The sequence below is a fragment of the Microtus oregoni genome, unplaced genomic scaffold (genome assembly GCF_018167655.1).
Source record: "Microtus oregoni isolate MIOR12 unplaced genomic scaffold, Mior012 000031F_ref0000149, whole genome shotgun sequence".
Classification (NCBI taxonomy): domain Eukaryota; kingdom Metazoa; phylum Chordata; class Mammalia; order Rodentia; family Cricetidae; genus Microtus; species Microtus oregoni.
The window spans coordinates 22,558,666-22,577,157 of record NW_024543090.1 but is presented as its reverse complement, the minus strand read 5'-3'; the positions used below and the strand labels follow the sequence as shown (position 1 = coordinate 22,577,157).

Sequence of the window (18,492 nt, the reverse complement as noted above, 5' to 3'; positions counted from 1 at the left end):
GGCTGGTAAGATGGCTCAGAGGATAAGAGCACTTGCTGCTCTTCCAGAGGTCCTGAGTTCAATTCCCAGCAACCATATGGTGGCTCATAACCATCTGTAATGAGATCTGGTGCCCTCTTCTGGCCCACAGGGATACATGTAGGCAGAATATTGTGTATATCATAAATAAATAAATAAATATTTTAAAAGAAAAAAAGAACTAAGGAAAAATGGTATCTCAATTATGCTACCAAAGAAAGCAGGAAGGTACAAAAAACCCTGTCTAAAGCAAGGCCTCAGGATCTAAGACGGCTTTGGAAGTGAACTGCAATGTCAAGGAAAATAGGATTATTATTTTTAGTATAAATCTATGTATAATATGGAAAAGGCATAAAGGTATTAGCAAACAGATGGTTCCAAATGTCTTGTGTGTGTTTAACTGCTTCTGTTTCTCTTCCTGTAAAGCAGAATAATGTTTACAGCACATCTGCCTCTCAGGGATATCATCTTAATAAAAGTTATGTCTATAAAGTGCTCTGTGTTTCTCAGGTGTTTCAGTGTACATTTTACATATGCAAATTATATAGAATTATTAGCTTAATCATAAATTCTTTTGATTAAATTGTGGACGGTAGGAAAAAATTCTCTGTTTTTCCCCCTTCTTGTTATTTATTAGTGACCTGCCTGAATTTTTACACTGAAGGCAAAGGAATAAATTACAATCACATCAAGATACCTGGGGAAGGAAAATGAATCAGGTTTTAAATTACACAGGACCCTTCAACTTCCAAATGAGGAGGCTGTATATAACGAACAGGTGAACTCTCATCACTAGAGGAAGATCCAGGTCATCTCAAACTACCTCACAAATACTGCCCAGTCTGCCATTGCTGAGGGTGGAGAGAAGAAAAAGTAAGCCTAAGAAAGCACTAAGGGGAGCAAGAGGTTTAGGCCTCTAACCGTTCCGTCTACAGTCTTTGTGGAAGAGGCATGCACAGAAATGTGTATTAGTAGAAATGACATGACCTGCTTTCACCATGTTTCCTTAACACTGTTAACTACTTTCCTATATTTTCTCATTGAATATATTATACACACTAATTTTGTGTCAATTTTTATTCTGTAACACTTTTTGTTGTTTTTTGTTTTTTGAGACAGGGTTTTGTTGTAGCTTTGGAGTCTGCCCTGGAACTAGCTCTGTAGACCAGGCTGGCCTTGAACTCACAAAGATCCGCCTGTCTCTGCCTCCTAAGTACTGAGATTAAAGGTGTGCGCCACCACTGCTCAGCTTCTAAACCACTTTTAAAGGGTACATGGAGGCCGGGTGATGGTGGTCAAAAGGGAGGTGGAGTGGACCTAGGAAGACAGGGAGATTAATGGGATCAAGGTACAGTATGTGAAACTCCCAAATAATCAGTAAAAATATGTTGGTGGTTCGAGACCAGCCTGGTCTACAAGAGCTAGTTCCAGGACAGGCTCTAAAACCACAGAGAAACTCTGTCTCGAAAAACCAAAAAAAAAAAAAAAATGTTGGTGGGAAAAGGGTGACATTTTATGGATTTTTTAAAAATCTGTATAAACCGGGCGGTGATGGCACACGCCTTTAATTCCAGCACTCAGGAGGCAGAGGCAGGCGGATCTCTGTGAGTTTGAGGCCAGCCTGGTCTATAAGAGCTAGTTCCAGGACAGCTAGGACGGTTACACAGGGAAACCCTGTCTCAAAAAAAAAAATTGTATAAATGGATATAGTTAGAAATGTAAGGTTATAAAACACATATCTGTGAACTTGAAAGTTTAAGTACCTCCTTCTACTGTGCACCCTAACAGAAAGACACACCAAAGTCTCAACCTTAGTAACTGAATTAAGGGTGCCATCAGGCTTCTCTGAGGTCAGGAAAAACAGGCATTCTAAGAAGGAGAGCAAGTCAAGCACTGTTTCAGGGCTTTTAATGCTGTGTTAAAACACTATGAGTAAAAGCAACGTGAGGAAGAAGGGGTTATTTCTTCTTATAATTTGTAGTCCATTGTCCTAGAAAGTGGAGGCAGAAACTGGAGCTGGAGCAACGGAAGAGTGCTGCCTACTGGCTTGCTCCTTGTCGCCTGCTCAGTTTCCTTTCTTATTCCACCCAGAACCACCTGCCTGGGGTGGCATCACCCTCTGTGGGATGGGCCAACCAACTGATTAAGCACTGATTAGGCCAATCTGGTGGGAGCATTTTCTCAGTTTAGGGTTCTTCTTCCCAAATGATTCTAGCTTGTATCAAGTTAAAAAACAAACAAACAAAAAAACTAACCAGGACATCTGTTATCTGTTAAAGTTTTTTCTTATCATGCAGAGCCAATCTTAGTTGTCCCTTGTTTTTGGCTAAAGTGATCATGGTATATATGTATTTATGTAAGCCTATGCCTGTGGGCATGGGGTTATAGGAGATCTAAGAACCCTAGAAGCCACAATGCTACTATTACTAGAAAGATCTTTTCAGCGAGTTCTGGCACTGTGAAAGTCCTGGCAGCTTCCACAATGAAAGCTGAATAGAAGCTGATTTTAAAAGTGAAGCTCCAGCCTTATGTCTTTCTCACTTTGAGCCAGCAATTCTTTCCTTTTCTTAAACTGAAGTAATTACTTCAATCCCCTTTATATATTTCTAAAGATATTATGAGAAGGGCAAATCCAGATTCTAGCTCTGTCACTACAGGGTCACCTGACAAAAGGCACCCACACGAATGGCTGTGGTGTGCAATGTGGCCTGGCATCAACTGTCTTGAGGAATAATACCTGAAAGGGTTAGAAGAGGTGGCGAGGGTCTGATTAAAGCTAACAAAACACAGAGGTCTTCCTGAAGACGAACAATCAGTAACGGGAAGAGAGTGCTAATTGAAAAAGAAAGTTACTAGTGGATGAGGGATATAACGACCCTCCAGTCCTCCAGCAAGCAGCATGGTGGTAAAGCATGCAAAGCCTCAGGGCTCTTAGTCTAAGATATTACTGAGCACTTACTGGTGTCAAGACCCCACACAGACTTGGTCCTGACTTCAAGGGAAGTAGTGGATAGTTCACTGAGTGGATGTGGCAGATCTTGGCAACAACATATTGTTGGAAGTAGTTCACCTCATCCCAGCTTAAAAGTGGAACACCTTGGGCTTCAGGTGATTCCACCGACTTCTCAGTTCAGATCTGGTGTTGTCAGAAGCGAAGATGTAGCTGATGGATTCATAAGACAGATCCCACACTTGAGACGGGGTCAAATTAAATGTTTCTGCTGCCAGTTGGTATTCTTGAGAAAGGTTTGTCGAAAAGACACCCTTGTCATCGGTCTGCCAATAAACAAGAACAGTTCAACATAAAGAAGTGCTTTGTAAAAACTAACCTTTTTTTGTTCAGAATCTATTTTCCCATGCTTCTTTCAATAGTCTAAAAAGGAACTTATAAATGCTCATCTGTAACAAACTTGTTTATACTTAAAAAAAGACCAGAGTATTTTAACCCTGGCTGCATATTACAAACAAAGAAAGAGCTTTTAAAGCTTATCTAAGCCCAGGACTCATCCCAGATCAAAAAAGCAGGGCCTATTGGATAGGTACTAGGCACCTGCACTTTTTCTTTTCTCTCTTTTCTCTTTTGTTTTTTCTTTCTTTCTTTCTTTCTTTCTTTCTTTCTTTCTTGACAGGTTTCTCTGTGTAACAGTCTTGGCTATCCTATCCTGAAACTCACTTTTTTTTTTTTTTTTTTTTTTTGGTTTTTCAAGGCAGGGTTTCTCTGTGGTTTTGGAGCCTGTCCTGGAACTAGCTCTTGTAGACCAGGCTGGTCTCGAACTCACAGAGATCCTCCTGCCTCTACCTCCCAAGTGCTGGGATTAAAGGCATGCGCCACCACCGCCCGGCCCTGAAACTCACTTTGTAGACAAGGCTAGCCTACTTTTTTTTTTTTTTAAGGTTTCACCAGATACTGCTTTACTGCTTCTGAGAACCAAACCCGTTATCACCCGAGCCCTTTGCAGCTTCCTCATCCCCCTCTAGCTCCTTGCTGGGCATTTCCTTCAGGAACTCAAGGTAATCAGCAAGATAATAAACATATGACTTCATGTAGGAGTGAGAATAGAATACTTCTTACACAGATCACAGAAGGATGAGCAATGCTGTACCAGAATCCAAAGTGATGCTGGTCATAAGATGGAACTGTCTGGCTTTTGATGTTTGAAGTCAAACAAAGTTCTAGACGAAAGGGGAAAATTCTTCTATTAAAGGCAAGTAAGTGAACTCATTCAGTGAGCACCAGGAAGACTCTCAGAAAAACTTTGCAAACTCTGCTGATTTAATCAGTTTCATTATTCCACAAAATGTACTGCTCATTACGTGTAATGTGAAACTGTAGTTCCTGTTTGGGGTGTAGCTTAGCAGAGGAGTGAGTGTCTGTCTCATGGGCAAGTCTCTGCACTGTCCTTCACCACTGCATACAAACACAGAGATACTTGTATAGAGATACCTGTTATCGCTGTGACAGCAGCTGTACCGGGCAGGGAGTTACTGTTCTCTTCAAGGTGATGGAAGACCACAGCCTGTCACACTCCCTCACAGAGCGTCACATCCACTGCTGTTTGAACACAGGGTCTCACTATGTTTGGCCTGGAACTCACTATGTAGACCAGGCTGGCCTTGAACTCACAGAGATCCACCATCCTCTGCCTCCCAAGTGCTGGGATTAAAGGAATATGCTATCACATCCGGCCTATAACTGATTTTTTGGGGATGTTTTTACAGGAAGAAAATGTCTTTCTTTACGGCTCTACTCTCAGCAAATGGTGTAATGACAACAGCAACGTAGTCACAGCATATTCACAATCGCGTGTGCAATGGTCAGGATATAAAAACAATCACCAAGCACATTCACAATCGCGTGTGCAATGGTCAGTCAGGATATAAAAACAGTCACCAACCATTTTCACAATCGCGTGTGCAATGGTCAGTCAGGATATAAAAACAGTCACCAACCATATTCACAATCGCGTGTGCAATGGTCAGTCAGGATATAAAAACAGTCACCAACCATATTCACAATCGCGTGTGCAATGGTCAGTCAGGATATAAAAACAGTCACCAACCATATTCACAATCGCGTGTGCAATGGTCAGTCAGGATATAAAAACAGTCACCAACCATTTTCACAATCGCGTGTGCAATGGTCAGTCAGGATATAAAAACAGTCACCAACCATATTCACAATCGCGTGTGCAATGGTCAGTCAGGATATAAAAACAGTCACCAACCATATTCACAATCGCGTGTGCAATGGTCAGTCAGGATATAAAAACAATCACCAAGCACATTCACAATCGCGTGTGCAATGGTCAGTCAGGATATAAAAACAATCACCAAGCACATTCACAATCGCGTGTGCAATGGTCAGTCAGGATATAAAAACAATCACCAAGCACATTCACAATCGCGTGTGCAATGGTCAGTCAGGATATAAAAACAGTCACCAACCATATTCACAATCACGTGTGCAATGGTCAGTCAGGATATAAAAACAATCACCAAGCACATTCATAATAGCGTGTGCAATGGTCAGTCAGGATATAAAAACAGTCACCAACCATATTTACAATTGCGTGTGCAATGGTCAGTCAGGATATAAAAACAGTCACCAACCATATTTACAATTGCGTGTGCAATGGTCAGTCAGGATATAAAAACAGTCACTAAGCATATTCACAATCACATGTGCAATGGTCAATCAGGATATAAAAAACAGGTTTACAGTTTCCCTGATTTCTAACATGTCTTAAAATTTTTATTTTATGTGTATGGATGTTTTACCTGTGTATGTCTATGTGCTGCTAGTACACTGTTGTGAAATATTAGTTGAAGATGTTTTACATTCATTTATGCTGTGGAATATTTGTTTAATGATGTAAAGATATGTTGCATTCTTTTATGTTGCATTTGTTTAACTCTGAAAAGCTGTGTTACTTTGCCTGCCTAAAACACCTGATTGGTCTAATAAAGAGCTGAACAGCCAATAGCAAGGCAGAAGAGAGAAATAGGTGGGATGACAGGCAGAGAGAACAAATAGGAGAGGAGGATGCTGGGGGCCAGTCACCTAGCCACAACCCAGCCAAGGAGTGAGAGGAAAGAAAGATATATAGAATAAAGGAAGGTTAAAAAGCCTTACTGTAGTTAGAGAATCAGGATAGTTGAAGTTAGAAAAGATGGTTAGAAACAAGCCAAGCTGAAGTCAGGCATTCCTAAGTAAGAATAAGTCTCCATTTATTTATTTAGAAGCTGGGTAGTGGGCCCCCAAAGAGCAAACAAACAAACAAAAGAACTACAGTATGTCCAGAGCCTGAGGAGGGAGGCCAGAAGAGTGTCAGATCCGCTGGAACTGAAGTGAGACACAGTTGTGAGCACCCATATGGTTTCTAGGTATTGAACCCAGGTCCTCTGGAAGAAAACCCATTGCTCCTAACTGCTGAGCAATCTCTCTAACCCCACTTCCCTAATTTCTGAGACAGGTTTTCCTGAGTAATCTAGGCCAGTCTCAAACTAGTAATCCTACTGCCTCCGCCTCCCAAAAGGTAGGAATATAGGCCTGTGCCACCAAGCCTGGCTGTAATTCTTTCTTCTTTTTATGATTTGTTTGTTATGTATACAGTGTTCTGCATGCACACAATAAGAGGGCACCAGATCTCATTATAGATGGTTGTGAGCCAGCATGTGGTTGCTGGGAATTGAACTCAGGACCTCTGGAAGAGCAGCCAGTGCTCTTAACTTCTGAGCTATCTCTCCAGCCCAGTAATACTTAATTTTTAAGTAAATCTTACACATTTCCATAACATTAATTTTATTTTTTTTAACATCTATTTAGAGAAGGAGGGAGGGAGGAAGGGAAGGAGGGATGGATGGAGGGAGGAACAGAGGGAGAAAGGGAGAGGGAGAGAGAGAATCAGAGGATCCTGTGAGTCACCCAGACAGAACTCAGGTAGGTCATCATGGTTGGCAGTATACATCTCCATCATTGGACCCATGTGTTAATTTTATTATAATCATCTTCAAAATTCTAAAAGATCTTTATTACTTTTATTTGTTTGCTTGCTTATTTTGTTTTTTGTTTTTTTTTTCCAAGACAGGATTTCTCTGTGTAGCTTTGGAACCTGTCCTGGAACTAGCTCTGTAGACCAGGCTGGCTTCAAACTCACAGAGATCCACTTGCCTCTGCCTCCGGAATACTAGGGATTAAAGGCATACGATATACCACTGTCCAGTCTATGACCTTTATTTCTTAAACAAACAAAACAAAAACAGCAAAAGACTTAGTTCCCAGCACTAGGGATTGTAGCAGTCAGTAAAGATGAACACAGCCAGGGTAAGAGACGACAGAGAGAGAGCCCTGCCATCAGGAAACTTCAAATAAAAGCTAAAACTTTCAGCACGTCAATAAGACCCAGAAAGCATGTACACACTTAATTTGCAAATATCTTCATCTTAGTACAGTACTTTCCCATATAAATCTTGTAATCTGGGGCCTGGAGGAAGCAGGGCAAGAGGGTTGTCAGGGCGACATGAAACTGTTTTACCCAGAGGTATCCGGTGTTGCCTCACAAAATCCACATGACCCATGGCGCCTCCCTCGGCGGAGTTGAGGAACGTTCCGTGCCCGATTCTGTCAGGAAGCAAATCCAGCAGCATTTGTGTTTCTTTTTTCTTATCTGGAATCTTCAGAAAAGTGATAAGAGGGGATCAATGGCCTCTGCCAGTAATGGAGATATTTTATTCTGCCTTTTGAGTAGTGAACGCCAATGTTTTTAAAAATCAGAATTTTTTAAACCTCCTCAAGCCTCCTCAGCTCTATCAATCTTCTACCGCCTAATAATAATCTCATGAAGTATAAACATAAAGAAGTAAAAACTAGCCAGACTATGGTGGCATAACCCTTTAATCTCAGCACTCAGAAGGCAAAGGCAGGCTGAGCTCTATGAGTTCAAGTCCAGCCTAGTCTACAGAGTGAGTTCCAGGATAGCCAGGACTATATAGAGAAAATCTGTCATGAAAAATTAAAAAAAAAGTAAAAGCTAAGAAAAATGAATTTCCACAAACAAAACAAACCCCCTTACTTCTGTATATGTGTGTGTATATATGTTCCCATGTATTAGGAAAAAAGTAGAGAAATATATACACCTAATTTAATACCACCTCTTAGCAGGATTTTACAGCCTTTTCCTTTGATACTATAATCCCTAACACTTGAAATTTCTTCAGGTATAGAAGACTTTCAGTCAAAACAAAATATTCTGAAGACACTGTTCACAATCTGAGGTGGTGGGATAAGGATGAAAATTTAACCCACTAGACTGCAAGGCCACACACTCCCCTCCGTGTGTTCACATTTCCTTTGACAAGGCTATCTGTGAACAGACCACAATTAGGAAAATGTCCAGTTATGCTCTCTTTCTCCTAGATGGATTAGAAGGCAAATGACCCTAATATTTTTAAATAAACTATCTCATATTCAATGCAGCAAATAAGAAATTAAGATACCTAGCAAGTTCTAACCCAAAGCACAGGCCAGAAATAACTGGTCACAATGTAATGGGAACCACAAAAACTTAAAAACAGTAACATTAAAGCAAATCATGCCTTAATGTTTTAATTAACATTTAAAAATACTTCTAATTCCCCTTTTTAAATGTTCTTCTAAACAGCACAGTGATATATGCCTACAACCCTAGCACTTGAGAGGGGGCAGAAGGATCAGAAGTTCAAGGACATCCTCAGCTATATTTATTTATTTATTATGTATACAATATTCTGTCTTGTGTGTATGCCTAAAGGCCAGAAGAGGGCACCAGACCCCATTACAGATGGTTGTAAGCCACCATGTGGTTGCTGGGAATTGAACTCAGGACCTTTGGAAGAGCAGGCAATGCTCTTAACCTCTGAGCCATCTCTCCAGCCCCTATATCCTCAGCTATAAAGTTAATTCCAGGCCAGTCTGGGTTACATGAGACCCTGTCTCTCAAAAATAAGAAAGAGAGAGAAAGAGAGAGAGACAGAGAGAGAGAGAGAGAGAGAAAAGAGAGAAAAGAGAGAAAGAAAAAGAAAGAGAACAAAGAGAGAGAGAAAAAGAGAGAGAAAGAGGGAGAAAGAAAAAGAGAAATAGAGAAAGAAAACAAAACAAAAATGTTTTCCCCAAAATAAGCCTATTTCTGTAGTTATTTACAAACAACTTTACTTTTTAAATTATAATCTGCCCTCTCCATTCTATGACAATATTATTTACCTCTGCAAGATGCAATGCCAACTTCAGACCTGCTCTTTTAGCTTCTAAAAGAGGTTCCAAGAAGTCTTTTGCTTGTCCTATCTTGAAGATAAAAGAAGGGTGTATGAGAATACCAAGCAAACTGGGGCATCTGGTGTTCTACCCCAATAAGGGATAAAATGATGGCAGATTGGTTCATTTGAACCTCTTGCTTATAGAGAGCCTTTAATGTGCTAGACCCTTTAGGGAATACACCATAGAAAGGCTACTCTTGAGACCAGTACCAGTGAACTCAGGTCAATAAGCAAGTTGGGTATGATGGGCCAAAATTCTTATTTCACACAGATATTTAGTATTATGGGGAACTCATTTGATTTAGGAAGCTTTCATGATTAAAAACGACAACAACATACACAAGTACACAAATGTGCAACCACACACGTGTGACACTCTTAACACCCTTATCTATCCATCATACATGATGGAATTAACTTCTGGGTACAAAGCCAGTACTAGTTGTATACTATCTTTAGAAGAATGGACAGGGTGGTCATATCTAATAATATCTATAATTTATTTATATATTTACTTATAGATATATCATATAATATATCTGTAATGTAATTTTACAATATTTCTTTCAAGAACCCTTAAGAAATGCTATGCTATACATTCTGTCGATCTAGGCAGAACAGGGCTCCGTTAGGTGTCTGCTGGTATGGGGGCCTTGAGTACCAGCCTCAGGGCTCAGAAACTGGATGCCTATGGCAGGCGAGGATCTGAGGGTAAAAAAATTAACGCAAGCATGTTATATCTGCATCTGCTTTATTTTTCATGTGATGGGAGAAAGGGGGATGGAGGAGAGGAAGAATAAGGGGAAGAATAAGGAAAAGAAGGAGAAGAATAAATCTCCACGAGGTTTCTAGCTTTTACAGACATAGTTGGAAAATTCCAAAGGTAAAGATACTGATAATATGCATATCAAAATCACAAAAAGGGCAGGTAGAACCTAACAAAACTGTACCCTGGAAGAGATGACACCACCCAGGAAAGAGCCAGCATTCAAGGGGAAGTACCTGACACCCCAAACCACTAGTTACTAAACGTCTCTGCATCCTGGTCCACTCATTCTCCTCATCTAATCTCTGTGGTGATAACCAGCTTTGGGGACGCCCAGATTTGTTAGCAAAGGTGGGGCATGCTGCCTTCCTGCTCAGTCCTGTCTTCTATAGAAATTACTATGTGGTCTGTTAGCAGGTAATTCTGGGGCACTGACTCTGTAAATTTGACTGTTAGAACAAAGAGTGAATGTTATCGCTCTAAGGCCTTGTGGTGTGGAGGAATGAAGCAAAGTCAATCCATTGTCCGTGCTAAGGTTACATTTTGAGGTTCTTCAAAATGAGAATGAATCCCATTTTGAAGGGAAGAATCGTGGCTTCACAAGGTTCCCACAGATATGACAGTGACTTTTCCAAAAGACAAGTGTTCCCGCAGCTCTGCAGAATGGGTGCTCCATAAGTTGTCCACTTGTGTATGAATCTGTCAGCTGCACATTTACCGTATGGTCTTGTGGGCTCCAACATGCTGGCCCCTAATGTGTGATGCTCCAAACTAAGCCTCACCCCACTGACTGATTCTGCACTGAGAGATAAAATATAATAACTTACAGTAGGGTCTCCACTGAGGTCAAGGCCAAGAACTGTATCCTCAGTAGAGAGGAAGAACTCTTTAGCAAGTTCAACAGTCTCCTTGGCTACTGTTAGGCCACCTCTTCTGTCAATTGCCATCAAATACCTGGAATATAAAATAACACATTGATACTAACCTGACAGGAAGGTCTTATGACAAGAAAACCCCAGTTGAAGTCAGGCATGGGTGTATATGTGGCTGTGATCAAAGTGTCTGGAAGGTGGAGGCAGGAAGGTCATGGTGGGCTAAAAAGTCAGTTTAAGGCCAGTCTGGGATGCACGAGACCCGTCTCTAACACAAACAAACAAGACACAACAACAACAAAAAACTAAAACAAAAATATTCCACTAATCTAAAATCAACTATGCCCGGAGAGGGCTACCTATAGTCATATGCCTTTTCCTATGAACTTCGCCACCTCATTGACAGTGCTTAGAATAAAGCAACTTATAACCACAAAATATCTGAGAATGGATGGAGTTTGAGGCCAGCCTGGGCCACAATAGACCATGTCTAGACCTTGTATCAAACAAAATGAAAAAAAAAACAACAACCAAAAATCACCATTTGAAAAACTATGATGTATATAAAAAAGACAATTCTAAATATTGCCATAAAAAGTGGCTGGCTAGTTGGAATATAGCTTACTCTGAAAGGCAGTGAGTCTAAACAAGACACTGTATACACAGAATGAGACATGAATGTCTAAGTAGTATCAGTATCTAGTCTATTCCAATTTCCAATAATCTCATCTTTCTGTTTATATCTTTGGGTTTTTTTTTTTTGTTTTTTGTTTTGTTGTTTTTTGAGACAGGGTTTCTCTGTGGTTTTGGAGCCTGTCCTGGAACTAGCTCTTGTAGACCAGGCTGGTCTCGAACTCACAAAGATCCGCCTGCCTCTTGGGGGTTTTGTTTTTAGTTTTACTCAGGATCTAAATCTGCAGTTTTTGTCAGGCACTGTATCTCTTATCTCGCATGGGTGTGTGCATTATCATTTGGTTTTTTTGGTTTTTTGAGTCAGGGTTTCTCTGTGTAACAGTCCTAGCTATCTGGAACTTGCTCTTGTATACCAGGCTGGCTTTAAAACTCCCAGAGATTTGCTTGCCTCTGCCTCCCAAGTGCTGGATTAAAGGCATGTGCCACCACCGCCCAGCAGTGTGACCATTTGTAAGGGACGCAAGTACTGGCAGGATATTGGGCATGTGGAGGTCAGAGGGCAATCGGTGTGGGTCCTCAAGCACCTACCTTTTGTCTGAGACAGAGTCTCCCATTGGCCTGGAACATCCCCAATGTAGGCCAAAGCTAGCTGACCTGTGAACTTCCAGGGATCTGCCTGTCTTCACCTTCTATTTCACCATCTTCTGGCTTTGTTCAAAGTACTGGATGTAGTAGTAAATCAACGACACTCGGGCTTCCCTGGACTTACACTCCAGTCAAAGGGCTTGTATACTCCATGACAATACACACTAATGCCAAAGAGGAACATGGGTGAGGAGGGACTTGGGGGCCAGGAGCATGCCAGACAGACTGGCTGCTCTAAGGAATAACAGCCAAATTGAGAGCTGAATAATGAGAAGGTGGATGTGTAAGGACATGATGGAAGACAGAAGTCCCAGAGAGAGCAAGGCACTGAGGATAGTCTGAGCCTACTGGAGAGAGACCAAACAGCCAGATCGGGTGGCTATAGGAAGCCCACTTCAGCACAGCAGCAATGAGAGGCCATACTCGACTTGAGTAAAAATACTAGAATTTAACTGCCAGATGACGAAATTCAGAATTGTATTCTCATCTTAGCGACAGGGTTCTTGATTCTATTTTTTCTATTTTAGGTAAAAATAGATAATAGTTGATTTTTTAAAAAATCCATCACCTTTATGAGACAGTAAAACATCATATTCTGTTTTTTTAAAGGGTATTATTAATGCACCATCTTCTTACCTAACATCGATATCTAAGTTTTCTTGTTTGCACTGTTTTATGCCTTCAAGTATGGATTCCACGTAAGTCTTCTTTGTCATTCCTGGAAAGAGTGCAGAGCAACATATGCAAAGACTTTACCACCTACTTCATCCTTCAGACAGCATCACTCTGCTGTGCCAGGCAGGGCCTGGCTAAAGGGGAATCATAGGCTTTTGGGAAACTTTTTTAAAAAATATTTTATCTTGTGTGTGCGCATATACACACATGTGTATGAGTACCCAAAGAGGCCAGAAGAGGGCGTCAGATCTCCTGGGGTGGATGACAGATTGTGGTAAACCCACCTGATTCGGGTGTGAGTACCAAACTGGTCCTCTGAAAGAGCAGAAGGGCTCTTAAATGCTGAGCCATCTCTCTGGCCCCAAGGGGAAACTTTTTTTTTTTTTTTTTGATTTTTCGAGACAGGGTTTCTCCGGAGCTTTTGGTTCCTGTCCTGGAACTAGCTCTTGTAGACCAGACTGGCCTCGAACTTCCAGAGATCCGCCTGCCTCTGCCTCCCGAGTGCTGGGATTAAAGGTGTGCGCCACCACCACCCGGCCCCCAAGGGGAAACTTAACTATAGCATTCTTTGTCCATGGACCTGGAGTCTGAACCTAAGACATCACGTGTGCGAGGCAAGTGCTGCACCACTGAGTGGCATTCTTATGCCTGAACGATGTGGCCCAGGCTGACTTCACTCACAATCCTCATACACCTTCACCTCTTCAGAATTCCCCACCATTACAAGTGCTATCATAACAGGTCATTTCAGCTAATGACTGAACTTCAACAAAACTGAAAAGACGATGTTCCGAAAGTGAAAAAACCAAAACCAATGTTAGGAATAATAAGTGCTTTATAAAAATGTTCATAGACAAACATATAAGTAATAAAAGACAGAAAATAGAAAATGACAAGCAATACAAGCCTAACTGAAAATTAATCTTTGTCCTCTTTTTCCACATATGTGCTATGGCATGTTCCTTATACAAAAATAGTAACTTTTTAACTTAAAAAACAAAGTAATTAGGGCTGGAGAGATAACACAGAGGTTAAGAACACTGGCTATTCTTCCAGAGGTCCTGAGTTCAATTCCCAGCAACCATATGGTGGCTCACAACCATCTGTAATGAGATTTGGCGCCCTCTTCTGACCTACAGGCATACATGCAGACAGAATACTGTCTACATAATAAATAAAAAAAAGTTATTAAGAGCCAGTCATGGTGGCGGTACCTTAATCTTGGCATCTGGGGTTCTGAGGTAGGAAGATCTGAAGTTTTAGGGCAGCCTGGTCTACAAAGACACTGTTTCAAAATAATCAAATAAATAAATAAATAAAAAAATTTTCTTCCACTGGAGGGGGAAAAAACAAAAATCAAAACAAAACAAAAAAGCAAACCCCATGTTCCTTTCCCTCAGCCCTGCTCAGGGTGTGCCTCTCATTCACGGCCTCAGAGATGTCAATCCAAGTTTAGAGTGCTCACGTCTTCTCTGGGGTGCCTCATAAGACTGTTCCAGAAAAGCCTGTTTTTACTGGTCATAAATGCTTTTTTTTTTGACAGAAAACTTTCAGTATAACAGAAAATTATAAAGAATAAAAAGTAACCACAATCCCACTACCGACAGATAACTACATCTTATTTACAACTGTGCACACATGCGTATGTTAGCAGATGAAACACCATTAGCTTTACAGATTCAGTAATTGGGAGTCTAGAAGTGTCTTTGCAACAACTTTTTTTTTTTTTTTTTTTTTTTTTGGATAGGGTTTCACTATGTTGCTCTGGCTGGCCTGTAACTCCCTATATAGAATAGGCTGGCCTCAAACTCACAGAGATCCGCCTGTCTCCACCTCCCAAGTGCTGGAATTAAAGGTGTGTACCACCACACCTGGCTGCAAATATATTTTTCTTAGTTTATTTATTCATGTTTTGTGTGTATATCCCCACACATGGGCATGCACATACCACATTGTATAACTTGAAACTGATTCTACAATTTAAAACTGAGATTAAGAATCTCTGTTTCCCATTTGACATTTACTTTAACAGCTTCAAATAGTTCTTCACTGGCTACACATGCTTTGGTGTAAGATAACCTATGTCTCTTCAGGTCAAGAGGGACTCAATGATAATATATAATGTCTCCTGATTACAAAACAAAACAACCTCCCTCTGAGCCTGAGAGTCTGGCCATGTAGGCAAGGGCAGGCAGAGCCACTCTTCTCTCACTTCTGCCTTCAGAGTGACACAGGTGTGAGGCACTAAGCCTGGCCAGACAGCTCTTATGGAAGTTTCTATGAAATTGCTAAACCACATCCAGCTCAACTCTGTCCCCAGAGGGTTGAACACTTTACAACTTGCTCCTAACCATTCTCTAAGGAGTCAATGAATATCTGACACTTCAGTGACGGCCATAAAATGGCATTCTATAACCACTTAGTGACATTACTTCCCAAGTGCAGGAGCAAGAACAGCCTCTACTGGAGACAATGCCTAGGTGATGTTCTTTGTGTGTACGTGTGTGTGGCTGCATGTTCAAGAGTGTGTTTGTGTGGATGTGCAAATCTGTGTGGAGGCCAGAGGACAGCCCTAGATATCCTACTCGGGTGTCATTCACCGTTTTCTGAGGCAGACTCTCACTAGCACAGGGCTTGCTGCTGACTGGCTCCACCTGCCTAGCGCTGTGTTAGAAGAGCACTGTGCCCAGCCTTTTATATGGGTTCTGGATCTTGAACTCAGACCCTCATGCTTGCAGAACAAGAACTTTCTGACTGAGCTGTCTCCTCACATGCTGTGTCCTTTTCTTGAAGAAAACAAAACCCTAAATGCGATTTCCCCTTCTTTATCCAAGAGTGACCAAGTGGGTTTTCTACTTTTCGTTTAAGAACAACTTATGAACCACGAGCATCACTGTGGCTCAGGAGTAGGTCACTCGCCTGCAATGTGAGGCACTGGACCTGAAACACCACCAAGTATATTTTTTAAATGCCATTTTAAGCATCACTAGTGTACACTGTTGAGCGATGGAAGCAAACAGGAACCTTGTGTGATCAGAAGCCATGGCCACAGAACAGCACATCCACTGAGAAGGAGTTCAACCCTACCAGTGGCACCGTCTCCTCTGGGTGTGCTCCTCAGCTCCAGGTACTTGACACCATCGTCTGCAAATTCCTTAATGACATCCTTTGTGACCTGGTAATAAAAGCAGTGCACACAGTATTGGCCGTGCCGGAGGACAGTGCCCAATGCAAGGGCCAAGTGCTTCCATTTCATTTCATTTATTAAATTTGACTGGCAAAGGAAGTAGGGAATCTCTCTCCCAGGTAGTAGGGATGGCCTGCTCTGTTGATCCCAAAGGCAGACATGTCAGTTCAGCAGCAGTTCACATGACCCTGTTCCCATGGGAAAACTAAGTCTGAAGATCAGCCATGATTCTTCCTTTCTTTTCTTTTTTTAATTTTTGAGACAGGTAGTCTAGGTGAGCCTTCAACTCATTTGATTCTCCTGCCTCTGTCTGCCTAGTGGCAAACCTGGCTTTTTTCTCCTTGACTTTCTAGTGTTTATAATGGCAGAGAAAACAGAGAAATGAGTCAAAGTCACTGTAGTCCCTCAGTGTTTGCATGGTGTTGGGAAATGCACAAAGAAGTAAACGGCTCTACTGACGACAATTAGACATTACTTGCGTGTTAGCTAAGGTCATGGCTTAGGGTTCTTAGCAAGTTATAGAGGAATGCCTTGTATTTTTCACCAAATTCTAGCAGGGCCAACTTTTTCTCTGAGGTACTTGGGAAAATCCCCCTTAGGCAAAGAAAGTGTGTGATAAATAAAGTCAAACTATCTAATACAGTACAAGTCTAACAATCTAAAAATTGCTGAAGGGACATTCTTCCTTTCTGCCATCAATCCTAAGAAACACCAAACTTAGATGGGGAAAGGGACCAGATTGAAGATCCCACAAATCTGCCCTAGTTGGCCCTTCAGTTGTTAAACTAATCTTAATCTTCTTTGTGTGCACACAAACCTGCAAGGACAACGTCTTAACAAAAGAACAAGTGTTGGCTGGCTCTGCAGACAACCTAACAAGATGGCACTTTGTGAGTTCATAGCAATACAATGTCTGCACCCACTTTTTTGCCCTCACAAGAGTCAAGAAGAATTTTTTGTTGTTGTTTATTTTTTGTTTTTTAAGACAGGGTTTCTCTATATAGCCCTGGCTATCATGGAACTTGTTCTGCCTCTACCTCCCAAGTGCTAGGTTAAAGGCAGGTGCCACCACCACCTGGCCTGAAAAGGAATTTTAAATAATAGAATGGATAGTTCAAGTTCACAATACAGGCTAGAAAATCAGACAGGGACTGTCCTGCTCAAGGCAACACTATAGGCTTCAAAATCATGTCACTCATAGACAACACAAGATACATTGTTGCCTCACCAGAGTAGGAACCTGGAGCTTCCAGCGCTGTTGGCACTGGACGCTTTGGGGACTACTCTCAAGAACACCAGCTTGCTGCCACTGCTATAACAAAGTATGGCCTCACTGATGCAGGCTGAAAAACCTGGATCTCAGAACTACAACCAGGAAGGGCCAACTAACCCTATTCCACTGAGACCAAAAGAGAAACCAGATGTTGAGAGCTGCTGTGTTAGGGGCTGGCTCTCTCATCTATTCCCATTCTTATTCCAGACAGAACACAGTCCAATCAGTTAAATCCTCAACAGGAAAGTATACGGACTCTGGAAGAGACACTACTCTCACTTCCTGTGTGTGACTTTAGGTAAGCTACATTTCATTTCTGTCTTCTTGCTTTTTTTGGTGAAGGATGCTGGGAAGTATGCACAGGCACTAAGCAAGCAGGGCTCCAGTGAGCTGCAAGCCCAGGCCACTTTTTTTGTTTGTTTGTTCTGTTTTGTTTTGAGATAAGGTTTCTCTGTGTAGCTTTGGAATCTGTCCTGGAACTTGCTCTGTAGACCAGGCTGGCCTTGAATTCACAGAGATCCATCTGCCTCAAATGCTAGGACTAAAGGCGTGGGCTACCAGGTCTGGCCTTTGTAGAACCTGACTCTTTCACATTATACATAGGTCATCTAGACTAGAGTTTAAGGGAGCCCCATGTCTTAGTTAGGGTTTCTATTGCTGTGATAAAACACTATTACCAAAAGCAACTGGGGAGCTTACAACTCTCAAGTCACACTCCATCACTGACAGAAGTCAGGGCAGGGGCCTGGACGTGGGCAGAAACTGAAGTAGAAGCCATGGAGGGGTGCTGCCCGCTGGCTTACTTCTCAAGGCTTGCTCAGCAGGGGTACATTGTCCAGAGTGCTGAGCCCTGCCACGTGAATCATTAATCAGAAAATGCCCAATTGACTTCCTACAGACCAATCATTATCAACTAAGAGTCCCTCTTTTAGTCAGGTGTGGTGGAGCACATCTTTACTCCCCGAACTCAGAAAGCCGAAGCAGGCAGATCTCTGTGAGGTCAATGCCAGCCTGGTCTACAAAGTGAGTTCCTGGACTGTCAGGTCTGTTACACAGAGAAATCCTGTCTTGAAAAATAAGCAAGTAAGGAACAAACAAGATCCCCTTTCCAGACATATCTATATGGCTCACT

The 18,492-nt window shown here is 41.7% G+C and overlaps 1 protein-coding gene across 9 annotated transcripts in view; it reads right to left on the bottom strand.

The window, feature by feature from the left end:
• The window catches only part of Adal (adenosine deaminase like), a 32,475-nt gene that overhangs the window by 9,039 nt on the left and 4,944 nt on the right, over positions 1-18,492 (bottom strand). For 3 of the 9 annotated variants that reach the window (XM_041678980.1, XM_041678986.1, XM_041678982.1), the window contains 7 exons: positions 15,988-16,075; positions 12,862-12,943; positions 10,903-11,029; positions 9,257-9,337; positions 7,554-7,692; positions 4,091-4,191; positions 1,666-3,294 (listed from right to left, as the gene is read on the bottom strand). In XM_041678980.1, coding sequence (XP_041534914.1) covers positions 3,100-3,294; positions 4,091-4,191; positions 7,554-7,692; positions 9,257-9,337; positions 10,903-11,029; positions 12,862-12,943; positions 15,988-16,075 — 813 coding nt within the window. In that variant the 3' untranslated portion in view covers positions 1,666-3,099. Of the gene's footprint in view, positions 1-1,665; positions 3,295-4,090; positions 4,192-7,553; positions 7,693-9,256; positions 9,338-10,902; positions 11,030-12,861; positions 12,944-15,987; positions 16,076-18,492 lie in introns of those variants that run through there. The other 6 variants (XR_005976674.1, XR_005976673.1, XM_041678981.1 and 3 more) reach the window with 5 other exon arrangements.